Source organism: Scardinius erythrophthalmus, assembly GCF_964197995.2.
Source record: "Scardinius erythrophthalmus genome assembly, chromosome: 21".
NCBI classification, from domain to species: Eukaryota; Metazoa; Chordata; class Actinopteri; order Cypriniformes; family Leuciscidae; genus Scardinius; species Scardinius erythrophthalmus.
In genome coordinates, this window is record NC_138241.1 from 31,476,484 (window position 1) to 31,501,393 (window position 24,910).

The 24,910-nt window shown below is 38.1% G+C and overlaps 1 protein-coding gene across 12 annotated transcripts in view; it reads right to left on the reverse strand.

Moving 5' to 3' along the window:
• The window catches only part of lrrfip2 (leucine rich repeat (in FLII) interacting protein 2), a 32,591-nt gene that overhangs the window by 2,379 nt on the left and 5,302 nt on the right, over window positions 1-24,910 (reverse strand). For 2 of the 12 annotated variants that reach the window (XM_081351064.1, XM_081351060.1), the window contains 25 exons: window positions 19,442-19,528; window positions 15,988-16,047; window positions 15,088-15,141; window positions 14,937-14,984; window positions 14,506-14,586; window positions 13,554-13,598; window positions 12,401-12,463; window positions 12,155-12,241; window positions 11,848-11,895; window positions 11,664-11,711; window positions 11,519-11,575; window positions 9,967-10,032; window positions 9,700-9,813; window positions 9,104-9,148; window positions 7,148-7,282; window positions 6,692-6,763; window positions 5,250-5,420; window positions 3,711-3,803; window positions 3,276-3,368; window positions 1,942-2,043; window positions 1,398-1,530; window positions 1,257-1,306; window positions 1,056-1,179; window positions 885-964; window positions 189-293 (listed from right to left, as the gene is read on the reverse strand). In XM_081351064.1, the coding sequence (XP_081207190.1) occupies window positions 189-293; window positions 885-964; window positions 1,056-1,179; window positions 1,257-1,306; window positions 1,398-1,530; window positions 1,942-2,043; window positions 3,276-3,368; window positions 3,711-3,803; window positions 5,250-5,420; window positions 6,692-6,763; window positions 7,148-7,282; window positions 9,104-9,148; window positions 9,700-9,813; window positions 9,967-10,032; window positions 11,519-11,575; window positions 11,664-11,711; window positions 11,848-11,895; window positions 12,155-12,241; window positions 12,401-12,463; window positions 13,554-13,598; window positions 14,506-14,586; window positions 14,937-14,984; window positions 15,088-15,141; window positions 15,988-16,047; window positions 19,442-19,528 (2,061 nt within the window). The remainder of the gene's footprint in view (window positions 1-188; window positions 294-884; window positions 965-1,055; window positions 1,180-1,256; window positions 1,307-1,397; window positions 1,531-1,941; window positions 2,044-3,275; window positions 3,369-3,710; window positions 3,804-5,249; window positions 5,421-6,691; window positions 6,764-7,147; window positions 7,283-9,103; window positions 9,149-9,699; window positions 9,814-9,966; window positions 10,033-11,518; window positions 11,576-11,663; window positions 11,712-11,847; window positions 11,896-12,154; window positions 12,242-12,400; window positions 12,464-13,553; window positions 13,599-14,505; window positions 14,587-14,936; window positions 14,985-15,087; window positions 15,142-15,987; window positions 16,048-19,441; window positions 19,529-24,910) is intronic. The other 10 variants (XM_081351071.1, XM_081351061.1, XM_081351062.1 and 7 more) reach the window with 8 other exon arrangements.

Consider the following 24,910-nt stretch of genomic DNA (forward strand, 5'->3'; position numbering starts at 1 on the left):
AGATGCGTGAGGTTAACTCTTGACTGTGACTGCTAATATGACAAACAGTTTGCTTTTCTCTATGCTTGGATTTGGCATTTGCATGTCAGGAACAATTTTTTCCCCAGGTTACAATTGTGAGAACCCTGAATGTGTCATGTGTGTCTATATCAGTAGCGGAGATGTTTGAACAGCAGATGGGTTCATACCTCCCTCTGAAGTTTTCTTTTCTCTGCTTTCAGTTCATCTTCTATCTTTTCTGCATTATCTGCTGAATTTTTATATCTGGACACCTGTCCTTCAAGTCTGTTTACCTGCAAGACATACAGAAAATTACAAGTTATACTAATATTCAATTTTAACAAGTTATTAATAAATAAATAAAAAATCTAAATAAAGTGACAATATTTGCCACATGATTAAAATAATTTTACTTAAAGGTGCATTGCGCAAGTCTCTGAGTTTTTGCAGAACTATGCCCCCTCTGGCGGCAATTGAAACTGCAACCAGAAGTGTGCACGCTCACGGACAAAAGTTTTCTTTTTTTTTATCTTACGTGGAGTTTGCGTTGGTGTTTGAAATGAACTACAAGCCGGTCTCTTAGAATCCATCTTCTACGGAGAATGGCGGCGAATACACAAACCTGCCAGGCATAGCTATGTGAGCGTGCCGTGAACGCGCATGACGTCACACCCAGTCTAAAATTCCGGCCCGAATCCCTCTTATTTATTTCACTTTACAGGATTATAGAGACAATCTCAGTGATCAGAGAAGGGCTCATTCAGCCCATCAGGCAATTGTTTAAGCATGTATGGGTTAGAAAACGGGTATTTTTAACATGAAAAGTTGCTTAATGCACCTTTAATACATTTTTGAAAATTATTTGGTTCTGATTACAAACTCACATTTTGTTCCATAGTGGCCATTTCCTGTTCAGCCTTTGAGAGCTTGAATTTGTATTCACTTATCTGTCTATTGGCGTCCCCTACAAGGAACAAACGGAGTTAAAGCATGTAAAGGTACATGTGAAGGTGTTAATTCAGACTTCAGTGTGTGTATCGTGTCAGAGGTCGTACTCTGCATCTCGATGAAATGCAGGTCAGTGCCGTTCTCCATTCCTCGCTCTCCTTCTGTGTAAACACTGTCGATCTTTGAGTGTTTTTGCCTCTCTTCCTCCAGCTGCATCTTCAGTTTTCTGATCTAAAAGAGCACAGATGTGTTACTTCAACTCATCTATGCCAATAATCCCATTGAAATCATTCCATGTACAATCATACCTGGGACAAAAGTTCATCCTTTTCATCCGCAAGCTTTCGTAGTCTTACATCTGGAGTATGAAGACAGGAATTAAGCTTTATCATTAAGCCATCGCTTCTACACTAATACAGATAAGCTTGACAGTGTATTCGGAGACTCACCCAAAGGCCCGTCTCCTGCTGACTCCAGCACCTGAGCTACCTCTTGTTTTACCACGGTGATGCCTGCGGTAGGGGACTCGTGGCTGACGTCTCCGTTGGGCATGTCCTCGGGTATGATGACCAGCCCATGTTTCTGTGAGAGCAGGAGAGGACAGTATAAGAGCATGATGTATAAAAGCCATTTTTAATGGACACTGGCCAGTACGATTATTGCATAATTACGTTTATTTAGGATACCTTATGTGGAATAAATCCTAAAGAAAAACTGCATGCGTCCTTTATAGTGTACTGTGACAAGCTCAGTGGGGGAAAAAAGATCCAAGCTGGCCAGAAATTACAGATAAAATAGCTAAAAATAATTCAAACTGACTACTTTAACACACACACAAAAAAGTGTCCTATGAAATGCAGATCAAACAGATACAAACCAAATAAAAGGAGACGAGCGCAACAAGCCAAATGCTTTCCATTCAAACGATCTGTTTATTGTTGTTATACAGTGCTGATGTCAAGCTTCCGGTGCAGGACCACTTAAAGGACGTACCTCTTCCATTCGGCTTTTCCCCTTGAGGTCAGCCAGCTCATCCCTGAGCTCATCTCTCTCATTCCTAATGCAACCAAAGTATTCTTTCTGTCTCTCTAACGCCTGGCCACGCACAGGGCAGGAAAAGAGAGAGGAGTGAAGAAAACAGTAGAGACAGCAGCAAACACACGCAATGAACACCACCTTCAGTTAGGACTGGGCGATATAGATAAAAATAATATATACGGTGTATATAAATATAAATATAATGATTCTGTTTCAGTTTTACTTTAAAGGAATTCATTTTGGATTGATGTTTATATGGCTAAGTTTATTTTTCCTTGTTCTGTTCTGAATACTGTTCAATTTAAAGGATTTGTTGTGGAGTGAGGGGAACTAAAATAGCCTATAGCTACTGTATGTTTATGGTGTTTGTAAACGTTTCTTTACATTACATTACATTATTTCTGAATGTGATAAGTCAGACAAACGCGATCTGTCCGTTTTTGTCTCTCTCTCCCTCTCAAAAACGCAATTTTTGAAACATGCAGCAAACGTCTTAAAATATCTTAAATGACTTTTTAAACCCTTTAACTGATAGTATTAGTTGGTAAAAATTCTTGTTTTCAGTTAACCAGTTAATTATGAGCATCCCTAACTTTGTATTGCTGGCACGTCTTGTGTAATTGCCTCCTTAAGATGAATCGTTTGTTGTCCTTGGATAAAAGCATCTGCTAACTGAATTAATGTGAATGTAAAAAAATGACATTGATTAACCCATCACAAATGTTGCATATATTGCCCAGCCCTAGCTTTAGTCACAGATGGTAGGATGAAAATAGACCATGCTGACAGATGAACAGTACAGGAAGTGAAGAAGTGAGGTTATTAGTCTATCTATATATAGTGTTGCCTGTGCTTTTCTTCCAATCATCTTTTCTTGGATCAATTCTTGGATTTCATGCAGAAGTGAATATATTAGAAGTAAAACGAACCTTCTTCAAACAAGCAAGTCTGGATGTAATCAATTTTCATGCATTATGTTCCTTTTACAGTTTTCAACTCTACTGTGTAGTACCAAACAATTCTGGTGTAAACAGCTGAGGCTCATGGGATACCAGCAGAGGGCAGCACCATGCATTTACAACTATTGAAACTGCCAATCAATTTGTGTAAACTTAAGCGTGCAAACACTTCGCATAAATCATATTATATATAAAAACCTTAATTTTATATATATTGTATATGTGTGTGTGTGTATGTATATATATACACACACACACACATACAGTATATATAAAATTTGATCAGCCTTTTCAGAGTCAATCCAAACACTATCTCCTAAACCGTCATACCGCAATCTTTTTGTCCTTCCAGTTAACAGTTTCCTGCAGGTCAAACACCTCTCTTGTTAGGGTATCTAGTTTTTGCTGAAATTTCTGGTTCTCCTGGAGTTGTGTTTAATAAAGCAGAGGAAGAAAAAAGACAGATTCAAAACAGACACTACAAAGCAGCAATGAGGCGGAACATATGAAGGAAGAAAACAGGAGGATCTCAATGGAGGAGAGTGAATGATATAGACTATAGAGAATCTAAACCTTCCTATTTCATCTATGAAGAACATAAAGAACAACCACTTTCCCTTAAAAAGATTCCAAATCATCTACAACTTGATTATCCTGCAAAAGCTTTGAAACACTTAGTCTAATGCAGACTCCTTTTTTCCCCTTTTTTTCTGATGTTTTCAACTGAATTTATGGTCGATAAACCATTTCTGTTCTGGTCTCTACCTCGATGAGCTCATCTCGCTGACGAATGCCCTCCTTTAGCTCCTCTTGTTTGTGCTGTAGGACTGAACATGTGTGCTTCTGTCGCTCTAGCTCCTGTCAATCAAAAGAAGGAAAAAAATACATTCACACATAATCTGCCAAAGCTTGCGCTTAGGGTTCAACACAGCAGGAAAATCGATTAATCACACATAATATATGTGTGTGTAAATATATTATTATATTATATTTTATATATATATACGGTGAGGAAAATAAGTATTTGAACACCCTGCTATTTTGCAAGTTCTCCCACTTTGAAATCATTGGGTTTAGGTCTGGAGACTGGCTAGGCCACGCCAGAACCTTGATATGCTTCTTACAGAGCCACTCCTTGGTTATCCTGGCTGTGTGCTTCGGGTCATTGTCATGTTGGAAGACCCAGCCACCCTCGACCCATCTTCAATGCTCTAACTGAGGGAAGGAGGTTGTTCCCCAAAATCTCACAATACATGGCGCCGGTCATCCTCTCCTTAATACAGTGCAGTCGCCCTGTCCCATGTGCAGAACAACACCCCCAAAGCATGATGCTACCACCCCCATGCTTCACAGTAGGGATGGTGTTCTTGGGATGGTACTCATCATTCTTCTTCCTCCAAACACGTTTAGTGGAATTATGACCAAAAAGTTCCATTTTGGTCTCATCTGACCACATGACTTTCTCCCATGACTCCTCTGGATCATCCAAATGGTCATTGGCAAACTTAAGACGGGCCTTGACATGTGCTGGTTTAAGCAGGGGAACCTTCCGTGCCATGCATGATTTCAAACTATGACGTCTTAGTGTATTGCCAACAGTAACCTTGGAAACGGTGGTCCCAGCTCTTTTTAGGTCATTGACCAGCTCCTCCCGTGTAGTTCTGGGCTGATTTCTCACCTTTCTTAGGATCATTGAGACCCCACGAGGTGAGATCTTCCATGGAGCCCCAGTCTGAGGGGGATTGACAGTCATGTTTAGCTTCTTCCATTTTCTAATGATTGCTCCAACAGTCGACCTTTTTTCACCAAGCTGCTTGGCAATTTCCCCGTAGCCCTTTCCAGCCTTGTGGAGGTGTACAATTTTGTCTCTAGTGTCTTTGGACAGCTCTTTGGTCTTGGCCGTGTAAGTAGTTGGATTCTTACTGATTGTATGGGGTGGACAGGTGTCTTTATGCAGCTAACGACCTCAAACAGGTGCATCTAATTTAGGATAATAAATGGAGTGGAGGTGGACATTTTAAAGGCAGACTAACAGGTCTTTGAGGGTCAGAATTCTAGCTGATAGACAGGTGTTCAAACACTTATTTGCAGCTGTATCATACAAATAAATAGTAAAAAAATCATATAGAAATATATATATAAAAATATAATATAATAATATATTTAAACACATTGATCTGTGCATTGGCAATACAAACAGCTGGACCATACAATGCTTTTTTGCCTGATTAATTAGTGCCAAATTAATCAAAAGAGTTTTATTAAGCAACAGTTTTCTAGAAATGAGCAATGTAGTACAAGTACCTTTGATTTCTCCTCTGTTTCCCTGCGCAGCTCTGACATTTGCTCTTCCATCTCCTCTAAAACATCTTTTAGTGTGTCCACTTGGTAAATGAGGTTTCCCTTTTCGTTGTCCAGCTGAGCGTTGGATACCATGGCTTTCTTGTACTTCTCTTCCACTTCTGACAGAGATTCCTGGTGAAAGGGAGGAAAAAATCCTTAACACAAAACCACTACAAAACTTAATGACAGGCAAATAAACCAAGCAGACTCTGATCACTGCACTGAAGATTAGATAAAAATGTGAAGTACAGGTAAAAATTGAAGAAGTAAAAGTGTAATTCAACTCAATGCTATACATAAAATTGAAAAATCAACAACCTTTTACAAAAGTCAAGGCCCTTTTACTAAACAGACATTCCTGGTCTTACTGTGATTTTTTTTACGGCTCGTCTTTGTAACTCTTTCTAAAATGGTAATAACTTGCTCCTCCTCTTCAGCTCCTTTGCTCCAATCACCCGTCTAATGCAGGTTCATTACCGTTCAAAGGTTGAGGTTGATAAGATTTTTTTAGTTTTAGAAAGAGGTTTCTTATATTCACCAAGGCTGCATTTTTTAATCAAAAATACAGTAAAACAGTAATATTGTGAAATATTAATACAATTTAAAATAACATTATTCCTGTGAAGGCAAAGCTGAATTTTCAGCATCATTACTAAAGTCTTTAGTGTCACATGATCCTTCAGAAATACTTTGGATATGCTGACTTGATGCTCAATAAATTTTTCTTATTTATCAATATTGAAAGATTTGTGTTGCTTAAAGTTTTTGTAGAAAAACTGAATGCATAGAAAGTAAAAAAACAAAACAAAACAGCATTTATTTGAAATAGAATCATTTGTAACATTATGTCTTTACTGTCACTTTTGACCAATTAAAAGCAACCTTGCTGAATGAAAGTATTAATTCTTTCAAAAAAATCTTACTGACCCTAAACCTTTGAACAGTAGTATATATATTAATGGCAACTACTCAAAATCAAATCACTTCTCAATAGATAAAATTCAAATGTTTTCCTGCATTAACACTTGTTCATGTAAAGTTCCTTCACAGGGTCTTACTAGTATCAGGATATTTAATGCTTTAAATATCTACAGCTTCTGTACAAACACTAAAAATTCTTCACACAGCTACAGCTGAAACAGAGTAAAGGTGTGTCTGCGTCGTCCTCCATCTTCTTTAACAGTGGTTTGGAGTGAGGCAGAAGACTTCCATGTGACTTTGGCGCTTTGGAGCAATTACATCTTCAGGCAACACAACACTGTGGGCTAAACATTACTATAAAGAGCTAATGTAGTGATTGAAAGACCCATGCAAGGCTCATGCTTTCAGACTAAAGAGTGCTAAGTGTCTGGTGTGTTAGTGGAGGATGAGGAAAGGCATGCGTTGAGCTCAGGACCCTCTACCTTCAGCTCTTTAAGACCCTGCATGTATCGACCCTCTACATCCTGAATCTGGTCCTTTAGATCATAGATGTCCTGTTGAGATGGATGAATGAATCATGGGAAAGGTTTGGCATTCACTGAAGGTCAGAGCGGTGACCTCTGATTGTACATTTTTACAAACACAGAAAGGGAAAGAGCTTCCCAAGGGCATTCAAACACAGAGGAAAGAAAGGAAAAGATTAACACAGACACAAATAAAACCAAATAATGCTGGGAAATGAACAAGTGGATTCTCTGAGATCAAATGCATTCAGTAGGAAAGTATGATGCTCTATGCTTAGCCAAAATACATTCAAAGGCAGGTAGATTCATCCTATTTAAAAAGCATCCCAGAGAAATCCCTATTACAGAGAGATTTGTGTTGAATCTGTAAACTAGCTGACTGCAATAACATATGCAGATAAACAACATAATTACCCTTAATTCGCTGAGAGAAGCCTCTGCATCCATAATGACGCTTCCAGCATCTCCGCTGCCCCGTCTAGAAGTGCTTCCACCCAGAGATGCCAGGGCAGCTGCGGAGAGCGCCGGGGTGGCACATCGAGAGGATGGCTGCAGGACACGAGAGCACCCATCAACAATGAATTAAAAGCTGATTCAACAACCTTAACACCTGTTGGTTACATTTATTTGCAAAAATGAATTTTTGAGAAGATGTAACATTTGTTTGCAGATGCAAATTGGTTGGATATTTTATCATCAAATGCAATGACATTCATTCATTTCCCAGTGTGACTCGAGTGTGCAAATACTTTTTGAGGCTGCTGTATATTACCAAAAGTTTTATTGATTGATATTTAGAGGAATTAAATGTGTATTAAGCCTAACCAAAATCTATCTTAACAAAACGTTCAAAAGTACGGGGTTAGAATTTTCTCTTATGCTCACCAAGACTGCATTTATTTGATCAAAAATGCAGTAAAAATGGTAATATTGTGGAAAAGTATTACAATTTAAAACAAACGTTTTCTAATTAATTTCTGTGAATTTTTCATCATCATTACTTCAGTCTTCTGTCACATGATCCTTCAGAAATCATTCTAATATGCAATTTTTCTGCTCATGAAACATTCCTTTTTATTATTACAAGGATTAATTTTTTATCATTAACTTATAGGGATGCTACGGTACACGGTAAAATCCCTGACCGTTCGGTCAGCCCTGCACGGGACAATCTACCCTCATGTCCCGCGGGACTTCGGTTTTGCCATTGAGTTCGCGCTGATCCTTTTAGTTTTTGCTTTAGGCGCCGTTCACATATCGCGCCTAAAAACGCGTAGAAAACGCTAGGCGCGCCGCGTTCTCCTTTTTCCAAAGCGCTAGGGCGGTTGCGCTCCGGAGGCGTCTGTCGTTGCTAAAGCAACCATCAGCTGCGCTCTGGTTGGTTCTTGTCACGTGACCTACGGTGCGCTTGCGGCATTCTGAAAAGTTGAGAATTTTCTCCACTGCTGGGGACATCGTTAGTGCCAACCGGTCTCGCCTTGCACCAGACAGTGTTGATAGACTCATCTTTTTGCACAAGAATCTCTCAATAGTGGATGAGTAAATAACATTGCACTTTGTATCCTGAATGCAGTATTTTTTTTTTTATATTATTTTGCTCTGCTTTTTTTTATTCAAAGCACAAGCTAATTTATGTTTGTTAAAGGTAAAAGTGCACTGTTTCTTTCACATTGATCACTTCATATACCAGTTATCAAGGTTTGGAATTGGGATCCACTTGAATATTTTGAGTGTTAATTTATTCCATACATTGATGTTCTTCCTACTGTGACATTCTGTTTATGCTCATAAGAAAAATAAAACATATTTTTGGGATGAAATAGCAGTCTCTTTCTACACAAAACATGTACCGAAACCGAACCGAGACCGTGGCCCAAAAACCGAGGTACGGACCGTACCGTGGGCTATCTGTACCGTTGCACCCCTATTAACTTATGAATCATTTATCATTAATATGGATTTATAATTTTTTAGGATTCTTTGCTTAACTGACAGTTCAAAAGAACAGCATTTATTTTAAACTTTTGTAACATTATAAAATGTACAAATATTATTAATGTAAATGTATCTTTACTGACACTTTCGATTAATTTAATGCATCTTTGCTAATTAAAAGTATTAATATCTTAAAAAAAAATAAAATCTAAATCTTACTGACCGCAAACTTTTGAACACTAGTGCATTTAAATCAGTAATGACAACAACAATAACATAAATCACTTAAACCCGCTCTAGCTCCTAATCTGGAAATATTGACCAAATACAGATGAACTTTACCCTAATGAGAAGAGTAAAATTAACTAGGGTCTTAATTATGGCTCAAATGCCAGTCTACAATGGGAAGTGGAAAATGATCTCTCTTCCTCTTACCCGGCTGAAGGTGTCTGTAAACTGCTTGTCACATTTCTCATCGAGCTGAAAAAGAAGACGATACCATTACTCACATTGAAACTATTAGAAATACATACTTGGCGTAATTTCAATGGCTATTAACAGGGTTGTGCCTTAGTTAGTGGGATTCTACATGCTGTAGTTCCAATAACTGATTTAAGCACACATCATGCATGTCACATAATTTAACCAGCGACATCCAGAGTCAGTGCTCTGGCCAGACTTCACCAAAAATCTGCTATAAAACCAAATGCACACAGTTACAGATACACACACAACAGAGGTAATGGTTAGAAGTATTTAAACAGGAATGATTTTCGGTGTTATGATCAAGGCAGTCCATAGCTAATTCACTTATTGTTGGAATAATACATGTAAGTGAAAGTTGAACAAATTCCTAAAAAACCTTCCTAAAAGCAGTCCTTGAATAAAACAAAGCAGTCATCCAGTCAAATTTACTTAAGCCATGCAAAGTAAAGAAACTTTAACAAATAACCTATCCCTATAAGTCACCATCCAGTGGTCTTTAGTGAAGTTGTCACACCGGTTAATACTTCATGCACGTCTTGACTCACACTATCCAGGTCTGGGATGCTCAGATCATCAAGATCAGAGACAATGCTGCCCCTGCGATTAGAGCGGCTGAAATAATCAGCAGCCGTCTCGGAGATATCCGAGAAATCAGACAACTACACAGACAGACAAGAACATGAGAAAGATAAAGGGAAAAAGAAGTAGCAATGGTCAACCTAAAGAAAGAAGTTGTTTTTGATGTATTATTGTTTTAATGAAAACAATATGTGGTTGAATTGCATTGGTTAGTTTTTTTTATTCTGGCTCACCACACTATCCCTTCTCCCACGTCGACTTTGGGACACAGTGCTGACAGAATCGTCATCAGAGGATGACTAAAAGTTTAAATAAGGGTGATTACAGAGAAGAAAAGAACATTGGCACAGGAAATAAAACCAAAAACCATATGTCATGACTTAAGCAGAACTTGCAACCATTTCAAGGAAAAAGTCAATCTTTTAATAGCACGCCATTCTTATTAGTGACAAGTCATTAAACAATGTCATTGCTGCCTAAGATGTTTGGGACATGAGTAACAAAGACACCAGCTGCATTCCTGTCCCACCTTCAGAGAACAAACTATCAAGACACCACTGATGCATCCAAATTTTCATGCTTCCAGATGATGCTTTGAATGCAACAAAGAACATATTTGAATACATTTCGGGAAATAATATATCCACCACGACGGTTTTAACCTTTGACCAGGATGTTCTTTGACCAAGCCAACAACAACAACGAACAATTCACTCAGTTGTTGTCAAACCATTTAACCACAAGGGACAAATTTCTGGATACTTACAAGCACTTTCACTTGAAAACATCCATTTGTCTTATATTTCCCTCTCTAACATTTATAATTCGACAGCTTCTCAGCTCCAGTGGCCTCATGGAATAGAGGCACATAAACAAATGTGTAGTCATGAGTCGGAGTGTTACTATGTGGTTATGGTTGTCAGGGTGTTGCTATGCAGTTGCTAAGGTGACCTGGGTGGTTGCTTGTTGGCCAAAGTAAAAAATGTCCACCTCGAAGTCTGTCGTTCATTCAAAAGTTTTGAGTCTGTAAGATTTTTTGTTGTTGAAAGAAATTACTATGCATTAAATTGATCAAAAGTGACAGTAAAGACATTTATAATGTTACAAAATATTTCTATTTCAAATAAATGCTTTTCTGAACTTTCTATTTATATAAGAATCCTGAAAAAATTATCATGGTTTCCACAAAAATATTAGGCAGCACAAACTGTTTTCAACATTGATAATAATAAGAAATGTGTCTTGAACAGCGAAATCAGAATATTAGAATGATTTCCGAAGGAACACTGAAGAATGACACAGCTTACCCATTACAGGAATTAGTTACTTTAAAAAAAAATATATAGAAAACAATAGTTATTTTAAGAAGTAACAATATTTCACAATTGTACTGTTTTTACTGTATTTTGATCAAATAAATGCTGCCTTGTTGAGCAGAAGAGAAAGAAAAAAAAAATCTTACCAACCACAAACTATTGAACAGTAAGTAGTGTATAGCTCAGTCCGTGGAGGTCTGTGAAGGTTTTTATTTTTATTTTATAAACCTTAAGTTCAATTACTTAACACACCTTTCCTTAACATGCCAGGTATCATTAATTGTTCGTAGAACATAAAAATGCAGGATGAGTTACACACACAAAGTTCAAAACCTGGAGTTAGACTAGAAAGAACATCTACTTTCAAAAGGAGTATAATACAGTAAAACACACACTGGCGTTTCAGAATCAACAAATGCATGATCAGCTGCTGTGCGACATGCTGCAGCTCAAGACACGTGACGCTCACCACAGGGCTACTACGGGTAGAGCTGGCACCAGAAGAATACCAGCTGCATTCAGAGGGCTGCGGGGAAAAACACTGACCACTGAGCTAACGCCGCTCCAGGGATATATCACATGATTGTTATTTTATAGACTATGGCATCACTTACAGCTCTTGAACCATATGAACTATACAGACCATCGTCACATATGGAGGCCTGTCAAAACAGATCTCACAATTTTTAAATGAACAGATGACAAAGAGGCTTATAAAACATCACAGTTGCTTGCATGTGATCAGTGGGCTTGTATCACATCCGATCACATGGCAGATGTGCTGAAAATCAGACTGACCACACTACAGCTGCGCGTCAGACCTGCAGAACTGCTGCTGGACGGAGCCTGTGAAGGTCAAACAATCGACAGCTGTCAGATATCTCTCCTAAACCACTGAATCAAACAGATGATGCCAGACTAGCTTCTAAAACTGAAGGAACAACCAATACTGGAATAAAGACATTGACTAGACAAGAGAAATGAACTAGATAGATTATATCATATCGTAATTTGCAAGTAGAGACTTTCCAGGAGGACTCAAAGATGTTTCCTACAAAAGATTTGCAGTGCGAGTAATAAACATGCAGAAAGGAAGCGGACAAACCCGTGGCGTATAGGTAGAGGCGGTAGAGGGAGGAGGTTTGGAGTTCTTTAAGCTGGTGTAGTTTCTTTGGTCATGATACAATCCAGTCTAAGGAAGTGATGTAAAGCAATGGAGAATGAACACAGATATCTGGCATAGTAGTCATTATTCTCAAATATATCGTGCTCTTAATCAGGAAGAACATGTTAAAGATGATGCATGAAGAATGAAGCAGCACTTGAGTTCAGGATGTTGAACAGCACTAACCAGAAGGTCCTTTTTGGAGCTACTGCCAACATGTTTTTTGTGAAGATCATTATATACAGAGCTCTGGAAGGAAAGAGCACAAATGTGTAGAATTCTTATTAACAGGATTAATTTTAGAAGCAACAGAACCTAGTAGGGCTGCACAAAAGACTAACTTTTCTGATAAAAATTATGATTCTGATTTAAAAATGTGATTTAAAAAAAAAGCTCTAGGTTTGCGGTGCTTGTTTGCAAGGCTGTGCAATTTGGCCAAACAAAATGGTTATAAAAAATATATTTATTTTTTATTATGATTTAATAAAAATAATTTAACAATAAGAAATATATCTATTTTTCACTGTAAAATAAAAAAATGAGAATTCAAGAAAAATAATATAATAATAATTTTATTCTACAGTAAAAATAAATAAAAATTCTTCTGTGTTTTCACTATTTCTCATGTTTAAGACTTTGTATTGGTAGCACTTCTTGTGTTATTGCCTCTTTAAGATTGTTGAAACGCATTTGTAAGTGTCTTTGGATAAAACCATCTGCTAAGTGAAAAAATTTAATATTGTAATATTCATGGCTGTCTATTTTTTTTTTTTTTTTTTTTTCACATTAATCCATAAAGCTTTAATTTTGCCAGAAAATCGCAGGGAGCTCTAAAAGCTTTTCTTTTGTTGACAACAGTTGTTTTATAAGCGATTCTCATAACAAGTTTAGGAAGTGGTTGGCACATTGCGTTCCCAAATGTACGTTAAAAGTGACCCAAACTCAGAGCAGGTGCAGAGATGAGTTTGTGTGGACTGTGGAGGAGCATATTTACTGCAAACAGAGCCGCTCTGAAACACTGAAAACAGATCATAACAGCTTCACTCCGAAACATATATTTATTTAATTAAATCACAGCCTTTGCCATTTGATAATTGCACTAAGTCACTAAGACTAAACCTAATCACGATTTAAGTTTCATTTTGATTAATCATGCAACCCTAAAATATCTAGTCATAGATATACAGTTATGATCTCATAGGAGAATGCTGGAATGAACGAAGATCCCAGATCTTGGAGTCTCCCCTTGTATTAGTCAAACAGGAGAACTATAAAACACTTAAATGTTGAACAACTGACACTCAATGGAGAAAAGACATAAACTGGCATAGATACATACAGTGGAAAGGGAGCTCTTCAAAGTGGAACTACTGGAGACACCAGACTGCAGAGAAAACAGCAGTCAATACAATCACAATCTATCGTGGATATACATATAACATGAATTAATCCATGCCGCAGACATGCCATGTGTGCTAATAAGGGAGCGTTATGTCAGACCTTTTTGTGTTAGTGCCACAACACAATGAGTCAGTGGTGGTATACTTCATTTATAGAAAACCACTCAACTGTGCTAGTCATCAACAGCACAAAATCTGCCCGTAATGTCCACACTTATCAATCTTGAAGCAACCTGCATGCAAATCAAATGAGGCTCTCATTACATTATTCTTTAGCTGTCTTTTCACCTCCTTTTCCATGTATGAATATCAAAATTTGCTTATTTCTAGATTTTCCATGACCATGGAAACCCTGTATATCTTTATTAATAATCAGCTTTAGAATTAAGGCTGCCCCCTAAATAATTGACTAAACGTTAGTAGACGAAAAGAGGCTTGGTCCACTAAATTTTAATTAGTTGGTTAGTCAGAAGAAGAAGAAAACTCCACAGTAATTGGCAAAGCCCACGTAGTGACATTGACCTCTTGAGTTTTCATGGCGATGCTTGTGAATCTGCCTAATTATGTTCTCTTTTAAGCATTTCAGTTTACTATATATGCATTTATTTGTTTCTTTATGATTTATATCCATGTCCTGCCAACTAGGGAAATCTTCAGTTGGTGGCAGCACTTTTTAGAGTTATATAATTTTAATAAAATAAAAGCCAAATTATTTGTTACAGTGACAATCTTGGCCACAAAAAGCTTGTCTATCTAAGAGCGCAAACAAAGTTAGTATGCAGTAGTCTAATTTAGAGTCATGACACATCACACACACACACACAAGAGAAAACCATGTTGCCAAAATACACACAATACAATGCCTGGAACGAAGCACACACAGTGACGTACCACCAAGTCTCTTCTCCTGGAAGAACTAACCCGACTGGAGTGATGAGAACTGCTCAAGTCTCGTAAAGATGACGAATTTGACTTTGAAAGTAGAGAGAAATCCAATAGGCAAACATTAATTTGCAATTTCCATGGCACGATTGTAACATGTTGTCTCTAAATGAGCTTTTAAAACTACTCTCCAATTGTTTGTGATTACGGGATCAATTTAAAAAAATGCTGAATACTTCGGCAGATTTCTATTTGTATGGCAGGTGCCAATATTTCAATTGAAACAATTATTATTATTAGTGTTCAAATGTCTCCAATATGACCTATTTCACACTGGCTTGTGGGTACATATTACTCTACACAGGTCATGAAAATGAGCAATTATCTTCATAAGAAAAATTAGTTCTAAATGTACTTTCATAAAGTCCAGAATCACACACCCTATAACTTCCCACACTCCGAACCGACGCTGTGTCATCATTTAATCCCTGTTGATGAGAGATTGGAAGAACAAAGGAATAAGACCAAAAAAAGGAACAAAATGAAAAGAGAAAGAGCAGGAGACAGACAGCAACATCAGGAGATACAGACCCGTCGGCTGTGGCTACTGGAATGATGACCATGACGGGCCTTTTCTGCATCAGCCTGATATGAAGAGAGTGAAGGAGATAGCATTTAAACAAAAGAACGTTGCACGTTTTAGGCTGTTAGTGTTAGCCTTCGCCAGCAGTCCCAAACAAACTCTAAACACACTTAACATGCTGATGTTAGGGTCTGTAAGGCCGGTTCAAATTTCAGGGAAAGCATAAAAGCTTACTAGCAGTAATATGACAAAACGGGCAATGTAGCTAAAAATATCTATCTCAAAAGAAATTAATGCATATTTTCCACAATGTTATTTACTGAATAAATAAGATTAATTTATTTTGATAAAAAGTAATATTTTTAAATAAAAAAATATTGTTCATTGATATGCACCAATATAAAAATCATTATAAAATAAACAATTTAATAGATGACAGTGCAGGGTTTTGAAAACCTTCATTAAAGATCATAGCTGCTAATCATTTCCAAATAAAATGTATCAATGTATTAAAATCACTGTGATATTCACAAATGCATCAGGAATGTATCACCCAGACCATAAAGTAAATGTAGCCTCTAGGTAATAATTATTATACAGACAAATTAGAACACTGAGATCCATTTTTACTGTAATGCACTCACATGCACACACACTCAAAAAAAAATTCCTGTGAAAAGTGATTCCAATGCCATCCTAACAGAATACTATTTTTAGACAACAACAGGACCACTAGGACTCTTTTATAAATTCAAAAGAGCACAAGTAATATTAACAAAACATGCATGTAAGCCAAATTCAATCAACTGAGTGTCTGAGAATACAGATAACACACTCCCATCTGATGTTCTTTATTAGTTAAAGGAAAAAGTACATGCATGTTCAAACTGGCCTAATCTTTCTCATACCATCCATTGGTGGATTTGCCCCCATTTCCTGCTAGAGGAGGAGTGCTGATGGTAAGACAGCTGTGAGAGAGAGACAGCCACGAGACAAACACAAAGACTTCTATTGCACTTCAATATGACAGTGGATTGTTTGGTACTTGTGAATTCTTGACAGTGAAAAACATTTTACAAACAAAGACTCTGACGAATAAACCCAATAAGATAACAGACATACTGAAAGTAAGCACTTTGTAAACATATTCCTCCAACCAGGTCTGTGAGTGTAGGAACTCACAAGTACAGAAAACCGTGACAGATACAGCTGACATCTATAACTGAATCATTCACATGTGTCTGCAACCATTAAAAACACACTGTATTGTTAAAGGCCTGTTTCCACTTATGAGCTTAGTCAGCAAGCTAAATCTGGTTTTTGAATCTGGAACTATTTGTAAACACAGTCATACTTATTCTTCTGAACAAAAACGCTTAAAACCACACGAGCAAATTACTCAAAAATCTGCTCAAGAAGATCTCTTAAAACTATCTTTCAGCTTTGGCTTCGAGGCATCGAAAGAGAGGTGACAGTCTATAGACGATCAGGCATATTCTGAACAAAATACAGAGACTGTTCCAAAACCTAGTGAACTGCCTTGCCGTTTATAGTTTACATAGTCAGCATCCGAACTGAAATGGAAACTCATAAGTGATCGATTTGGAAAAAAGCTAAATAGTCAGCAACCCCACCCATCATACTAATAGTGCTCATCCTACGAGAGACTCGGTTCAATATTTCAATAGAGTTTTGCAGTATCATTTTTCTAAGGTAATGGCCCGTCGCAATGCATTATGCGTTTTCCTTCTCCATGAAGGATATATGCAAAGGTACATCAATTAGCTGCACATTGAAAGTGTGCTTATGATGCCTTAGAATGCTGCCTATACATGCAGTTCACTGGGTTTTAGAACAGAGGATCAGTGAAGGACAGATCTGCAGGTCAACAGACCTAAATTAAATAAGTATAGTAAACACATAGGCATGGTTCTGGAATTGGGCAAAGGCACAAGAAAGCGTTATAAATCCCTTGAGAAACTGTGCATTACAGGGGCTTTCGCAACAGGCAGTTCTAGGAACTTAGTTCTAGGAATTAGCCACCAGGGTGGTTCCCCGAGAACGAGTGGTTCCCTGGTTGCATTCGCACCGGCAGTAGGAACTCTGAAGTGACGTAAGCTGCGCTTGTTGTTGTGACTTCTTTTGACGGCGATGAGAACGCCAGAGCCTGAGCTCACAGTGCTTGCATTCTCTGTGTTCATTAGTTTACGATCTGTTTAACAGTCCTGTCTAATACGTTATTAGATATAACTGTTATACAAAGAAAGTAGACAGTATATGAAAAGGTATTAGCGTATGCCCAGTGGTTGATATCCAATGTTGCTAGCTGAGCAGAAATACATAATCATGTTTTGCTTGGTCCCCTCAAAGTCACGTTGGATCTTCTCCTCAGCGTAAAGGTTAAGAGGCCCATCTATCACTGTTTTCCATGTTCGTAGAGTTAAGTTTCTGGAGTAAATATATAGGCTATAATATGTGTGTTTATACAGCTTTTTTAAAAATAGCGGGTGTGGGTTTTTCGCGTGTGTTTGGCCAATCAGTGTAACTAATGTCACTGGTAGTTCCTATAGTCCTGGGGCCGGTTTCACAAAGATAGACTTTGACTATGGCTTAGATATAGTAGATAGTTAGACTTCAGATAGACATCTAAATCAGACCGTTGCACAAAGCACTTAAGACTATGACTATCTTAAGTAGGACTACACTGCAATGCATTCTGGGTAAAATAAGACACTTTTCAAAACAAAAAACATGGCGGATCGAGTAAGCGCACTCAACCGCTCGGTGCAGTTTACCCCAGCGGAAAATATGTGTTTGTTGGAGGAGTATGTTTTTATGTTTCCACTGTTCGATCGCGCCCGTGCCATCTCTCTCTCTGACATACACACACACATTACAGCATTGCAATCTTGACATCGCAGCCTGTTATTATGCAGCGTTCACACCAAACGCGAATAGAGCGTCTATCGCATCTAGTTCGACGCTTGAACATTTTGAATCCATTCGCGCGTCCAAGGCGAATAGGACGCGCGTATAAAGCGAGCATTTGAAGCGAAATAGACGGTTGAACAGTCACGGTGTATTGCATTTCACACATCGCCCGTGACGCTTGCGTATGAAAGGGAGCGCGTCGATCATTGCTCGCGTTGACTATGTAACGGCCCTAACAGTTACAAGGACATTTTACTTGGGAATGTAACGTTAGTAACAAGAAGAAACGTTTAAATTATGAGCCATTTTCCCTTTTCTTTTGGCAGTTTGTAATGTAACTGATTGTTACTGCTGGTTGCCAAGGTAACATAGAGTCTTAGACCTAAGTTAGCCTGGGGGTAAGGTGTCTAATTTTTTTGGTCTAAATTAAGTCGGTCTTTATTTTTGTGAAACAGTCTAACTTGCATTAGACTGTCTATGAGCAAATTTTAGACTTGTCTAACACTATAGACCGGTCTAAAATAGCTTTGTGAAACCGGCCCCTGGTTTAGACCCTACTCTGAAGTAGGAGCTAATTAGTTCCTCCAAAAGGAGTTCCAAGAACTAAAATACCTATTCCTAGTTCAAACTTCCGCCAATAGTTGTAGGAACTAGGGCTGTCACTTTACGTTCGAAAATCGATTGCACAATCGATCTGACCAACCAACGCAAGTTTCGAAAACCAAAATAAGGAATCGATTTTAACGGTCTTCTCTCGGAGCGCGTCCAGCTCGTCACGATACGCCCGCAGCGAACGCGCATCACACAGCAACGGCAGGCTCTGACAAACACGCATAACAGCAAATTATACTTCTGCATAATGTTTCTCTTTTTACTACAAAACTGTGAATTCTGCCGGTATGCAGACAGTCTCATGCATACAGATACAGTTTCGGGCTACGGTCTTCAATCGCCTATGTAGGCGAAATTAGTTTGACATTTCTAACCGTAAACACAGCCATGTTGAAGACTGAGGTAAAGTTTTTCATTTATGTTATGGTAGTCCATTCTGCTTATTGTTTTTCGAGAATGTTGCACTCCTGTTTGTCATTGTGCACGAAACTTCGTACCAATAAATCATCAGGAATATTTGCTGACTTGTGCGCGTCTCAAGCGCCGTCTTTACGTTCGTCCTAATGCCTGTTAGTTGTTCGTGGATTTGCCCATATTTGGCGTTTAAAATGGAAACGTCTTTAGACATGGAAAATCGATTTTACAATCGATTCAATGAACACTAATGTCTCAAAAAATCGAACAGGATTTTTTCACAAAAGTGACAGCCCTAGTAGGAACTATTAAAAGGTTCCTCCGGTGCGAAAGCCCATTATGTCATTCTATAGGGAGCAAGTTCAAGTGCCTTTTGTCACCTTATATGTTCTCTGTAAAACTCACCTCTTTCTGCTGTCGCTCCAGTTCTCTCATTCGGATGTCCCGGGCCTCTGCGCGAGCAGCTCTCTTCGCAGCAAGTCTAGCCTCCGCCTGCACAAGAGAGAAAACAGAATTCATCTAAACAGCTGTAACACTAAACAGTCTGAACAGGAAACACTCTGTCTGGACACTTAATGGTATGCAAGATCTGAAATTTTGGATTTCAGTCTTATTATTCTCTGCCATACAGAATCTGAGTCTCATTGCTCACTCACTCACTTAAAATGCAAAATGAGCCAACAATTATTATTGTGCTATGTGTACATTTCAAAAGCAATGTTAAAATGCTACAGTGTAGTTAAAGATACATATTCCCACCAAGTTTAGATATAAATGTATACAGCTTTTTCACTGCATTTTCAACTGTTGGTGGCATTTAAGGCTGATGGTTCAAAAGTCAGCAATCATAACAAGAACAGCCATCAGAGCTGTGGATAGAGCACATGCTGATGATATATATATGAGCAGCTGGCTCACGGGACCTATATTCAAACCAGAGTCATGTCTCCATCCTACTGGCTATCTTTCTCCCTCAACTTTCCTGTCACTCTATAGTCCTATAAATAAATGCAGCAAAACACCCATCAGAAAAATAAAAAAAGAGGGGGAACAGTCATATTTTCCATGCAACCACAGTTGGGGAAGCAACTGCTTCATAATACATTGGTAGACATGATATAAGAAGAGAGAAACCATGGCTGGGTGGGTATGTTATCCTTCACTGGACTGTTTTAATAGCTTGAAGGAAGGCAGTGTTTCCCCTAGGATTTTTTTGGGGGTCTGTGTGTGTGTGTGGGGGGGAGGGGGGGGACACCCCCGAAACTACTAGTGTCGTGGAGCGGGCGTTACGGATACGTGGTGTTGTCATAGCCTTCAGAAGCTGAGTAATAAAGCTCTCTGCCAGACCTGTTTTACACCATAACATTAAAAAGCATGTCTAAATGAATTGAAATCATGAAACTTGCACGACATTTAAAAAAAAAAGATTCTATGAAATGTTTTTATTTCAACACAAATTCAGTGTTGTTTATTCTGGTAATCAAATGAAGATATAAAACATTAATTAAATTTATTTTAATTTTTAAACTTTGTCAAACAACGTGCTGTACAATGTGCTTTACTGTTAAAATTAAAACATGGAAGAAATGTTTTGATTATTCCTTAAAAAATAAAGTTTTGATGATAATTTATTTGTATTAGTGTTTGTATTATTACTTATTATTATTATAATAATTATTACCCCCCCCCCCCCATTACTAAACACTGGAAGGCATCTAAGAGTCCTGACACAAATCACTCAAATGGGAGTCCTGGGAAACCACACCTGTCTCTGTGACAGCACTAGGCTCTGCAAAAAAAGCCCTCTCTTTTCAGCTTTTCTTAAGTGTTCATGTTTGCTGTTGACATGTCTTTGGAGGGTGAGGTTTGGTAAGTGAGGGGGTGTGGCTGAAGCAATGGGGGTTGCTGTCTATAATTCACGTCTATCAGAAGTACGGCTGAACTCAATTACACCAACTTTAACTAGGAGAAAAAACAACAAACATGATTCAGCAACAGTGTCTAATTTAAGATCAACACATACACTCACTCCAGGTAAACACATGCTGGGTGATTTCTGACTATCACATTCCTCATGTGACACACACATGCAATATGACCTGCTTACATTTCCCAATACCCTACACAATAATTAATTGCATCACATTCCAATGCAATTATGCCTTGACAGAAAAGGACAGTGACTTTGCAAAGTATGCAGCCTGACAGCAAACATTTAAACAAAGCTTACGGCAAATCTTTAAACATATGGTGAGGTTAGAGAGGGTGGGCTCGGTGTGTGTGTGTGTGTGTGTGTGTGATTCTTCTGCTCAGCACCTGTTGAGCTGTCTGACAGCTCACCAGAGCAGCTCAGCTGAGCCCAGTGTCTCCAGCTCTATCTATAGACCAGCAGAGCCTCCGTCATGAGACTGCAACAGGAAATCTGAGCGAGGAGAGACACTTACTTCACAACCTCCAACATAGCCGTTCATTTATTAGAGACGGTCTAACTGTATTCTGCAGAACAAGTGAACTCTATAGTGGGACTGACCAATGAGAAGCCACAGACACACTACACAATAAGCTTATCAAAGTCGGATATGGAAATGTTTGTTATCGAACCGTAGAACTGTGTTATCGAAGGTCACAATAAAATGCAAAGTGTCTATCGTTATTTAAATGTCTTGACGTTTAACATGCATCTACATTTTTAGGATTCTACAGTCCACGGCAGAGTTTTTTTGCACCACTTGAATGTGATGAACTGTTCCTTTAAAATAACGGCAAGAAAGCATGTTGTTATATTGGGTTGTCTTTGTGGACTGCAGGCAAAACAAAGCACAACCGCTGTAGCCCAATTCACAAACAAATGACTCATAAGTCAAATCTTTTAATGAATCATTCAAAACAACTCGAGTTGCCAGTTTGAATAAGTCTAACAAATCCTTCAGGGAATAAACTCACTGAATCCTTTAACACAACAGAATCAAACATCTGACTCAAGAACTGAACTGTAAGTTATGATAATTTCAGTGATGTCTGAAATTTTGTGTACTTTAGTGAGGCAGTTTATGTGCATTGTGCAATAATAACATTATATAGCCTAACGCTGAACAGTTCCCTAAAGTGAAAATGAAGCAGTCAGTCAAGTTAACATTATTTAGCAAATGGATTTTCACTGCAATCAAAAAGTATATAATAAACCTGATAAATGTAACAACTTAAAAGAGAAAAAATATAGCAAGGGCGCTGCCATCTTGCATTACTACAACCTGTGACATGGGGTTGGTTGTCTTGCCTGAGTTCAACAGATACAACGGTAGAGAGACAAGACAGACAGTGGAGGACAGACAGTGAAAGATAAAGACAGAGACAGTGAAAGATGGAAACTGAAAAGCCACAGGGCATCAGAAGACAAAAGGCAGGCCACTATTGCATTGCTCCTGGATGTAAAAGTTAGTTTAAGTTGTAAGTAGTTAGTTAGCTACACTTTTTTTCTTGCATGTCAAATTATTTTCGTCATTGTATAAGGTAGGTATGCACTTTGAATATTACACCTGGCATAAAACTATTACAGTATGCTGACCTATTTCAACCTCACATTAAACCTTAGACAGCAGTGCAAGCCAGGAAATAGCTAAAGAAATATCACACCTTGCCCTAGATACTCCAAGTTTAGGGGACTAGCTCATTCTGTTGATTTGTGGCTAATGGACCATGCAATTCACTGGCATTTCAAAGTGACGAGACTAGCCAGAAACATAAGTGACCTCCACAGGGGGTCACACGACTCAAATTTACCCGAAGTCACCTGGACTATGCACAGGCAGATCAAACGGCATGCTTTCAGTTAACAGAGACTTCTGTTAACCATTAGGGAGTTTCCTCTGCAGTAGGCGCGCAATGGGTGGATCAAGAGGCAGGTTCAATGAAACAAGCAAGGGGTTTGTGTGTGCTATAGGTAGACCGTGATTCATAATCTTTGGACTGCATGGGTGGAGTGACTCCTGAACTTTTAGATACAGTAGATCTAGCAGAGTATTTCCTAATGTAATAGGTCAGCATGCATTCAGCTTCCCTCAACTGTAAAAACGTGTGACTGACTCAATGGGTTGAAAAGTATGTGAATTCCAGCAATGCACAGAACAAGATAACAGATCTCTCTCACGGCAATACTTAAATATTTAGATATTCAACAAACATCTTCAGTGTGGCTGCAGTTTCACTTCTGTATTACAATTCACACCCTGTAGCATTAGATTTCTGTTTCCTCATTTAAAACATCCTTATATGGTCCACATTCAGGTTGGGAACTATTCCTGCTTTTTTACAGTGAGAGTATCAAATGGTACTTCCATTTCCTTTGCGTTAAACGCTGAACAAACACTTGACCCGACTCCCCCAAAAAAGTATATATAATGTGTCAGCAACATACCCTTGTTTTTCTTTTCTTTACTAAACCATGGCAAAAAAAAAAAAAAAAAGAATTGTTCTTTATATCAAACCCTTATTTTAATGCCGGCACGAACTGGAATTCCAATCATCTTTGCTTCCCTATTGTGACGATCTGAGTAACGATTCTCGAATGAGAAAAAAAAGTAAGACAGAACTTGATATTGTTTATCGGGAAGGAATTGATAGAATCATTTGCAAATCGCAGCTACTACCTCAAGTGAGTGACAGGTTGCTGGAAAGGAGGCTTTATTGCTCAGCCCTCATGCTGCTGCACACATTTAATCAGAGAAGAGATGTTGCTGTAACGGGAAGGGGAAGTTAACAAGATTACAAGGGGACATGAGTATTAAAAATATAATTATGTGCACAGAAAAATTATTTATAACAAACTTCAATATTCCATTAAAAATGATAATTGTGGGAATTACCAAAAAAAAATCTAGTTTACTAATTCTGCAACAGCGGAATAATTGATTGGTGAAGTCGACTAGTTTATCAAGATTTGTTCTTTTTTAGTTTTATTATTTTAAGTGCCAGTACTTTAATCAGCATGCTGCGCTTTAGCTAATGCTGTATCACAGCAACAAGAAATGCATTACTAATAATGAATATTGTAAACAAACAATGAAAAAGAATGCAAGACAAGACATCAAACTCTCTCACTCAGGATTTTATATCTGGCTTAGCATCAAGATCATCCCATTGGGTCACATTAGGGCTCTGCAATTATAAATTTTGGGTCATACAAGTTCATTTCAGGTCGAAGTGTCCCAGAGCACAGCAGTCAAACGTTTTTTTTTACTTGTGAGAGTGACGGGCTCACACATGTGTGCTGCAGAAAAATCTGAGACAAGTCCACACTGGCTGCTCCCTGCTCAAGCTGTGAGTCAAACTTCATCAGCTGCAGCTCCAACTGGCAGAACCTGAACGTCCACATATTAACACATCTCAGCAGAGCTATTAGGGACTGACCAACAAGATAATGCAGATCCAAACAATGCAGACTACAGTGTAGAGCTCACAAAGCAGACGTTTACCGTAACCCTATAAAGATTACTGCATCATATTTGATACATGAGTTTCTAAGGCCTCTAATTTACCAAAAACTTTTAGTACACACTCTACAACATGCCTTCTGCCCTCTGAATGACAATTCATATTTTTTTAGCAAGTAAAAGGCCTTTTAGCAAAATTGTAAAAACATCCACCTTCAGTGTTATTTGAAATCTGTAATGATTTTTTTTTTTATAAATGAAACGTAAGAATTACTTTAAAGCTCCAATATGTAGGGATTTTGTAATAAAATTTCCAAAAATAACTTGCACAGTGTGATATATTTCCTCCAGTTATGTACTTACAATATCTCAAAAGTCTCCAAAGATTTTTTATTTCAGAGAAATTCCGATTTTAAATAACTGGCCGTCCCGGAAAAGAAATGTC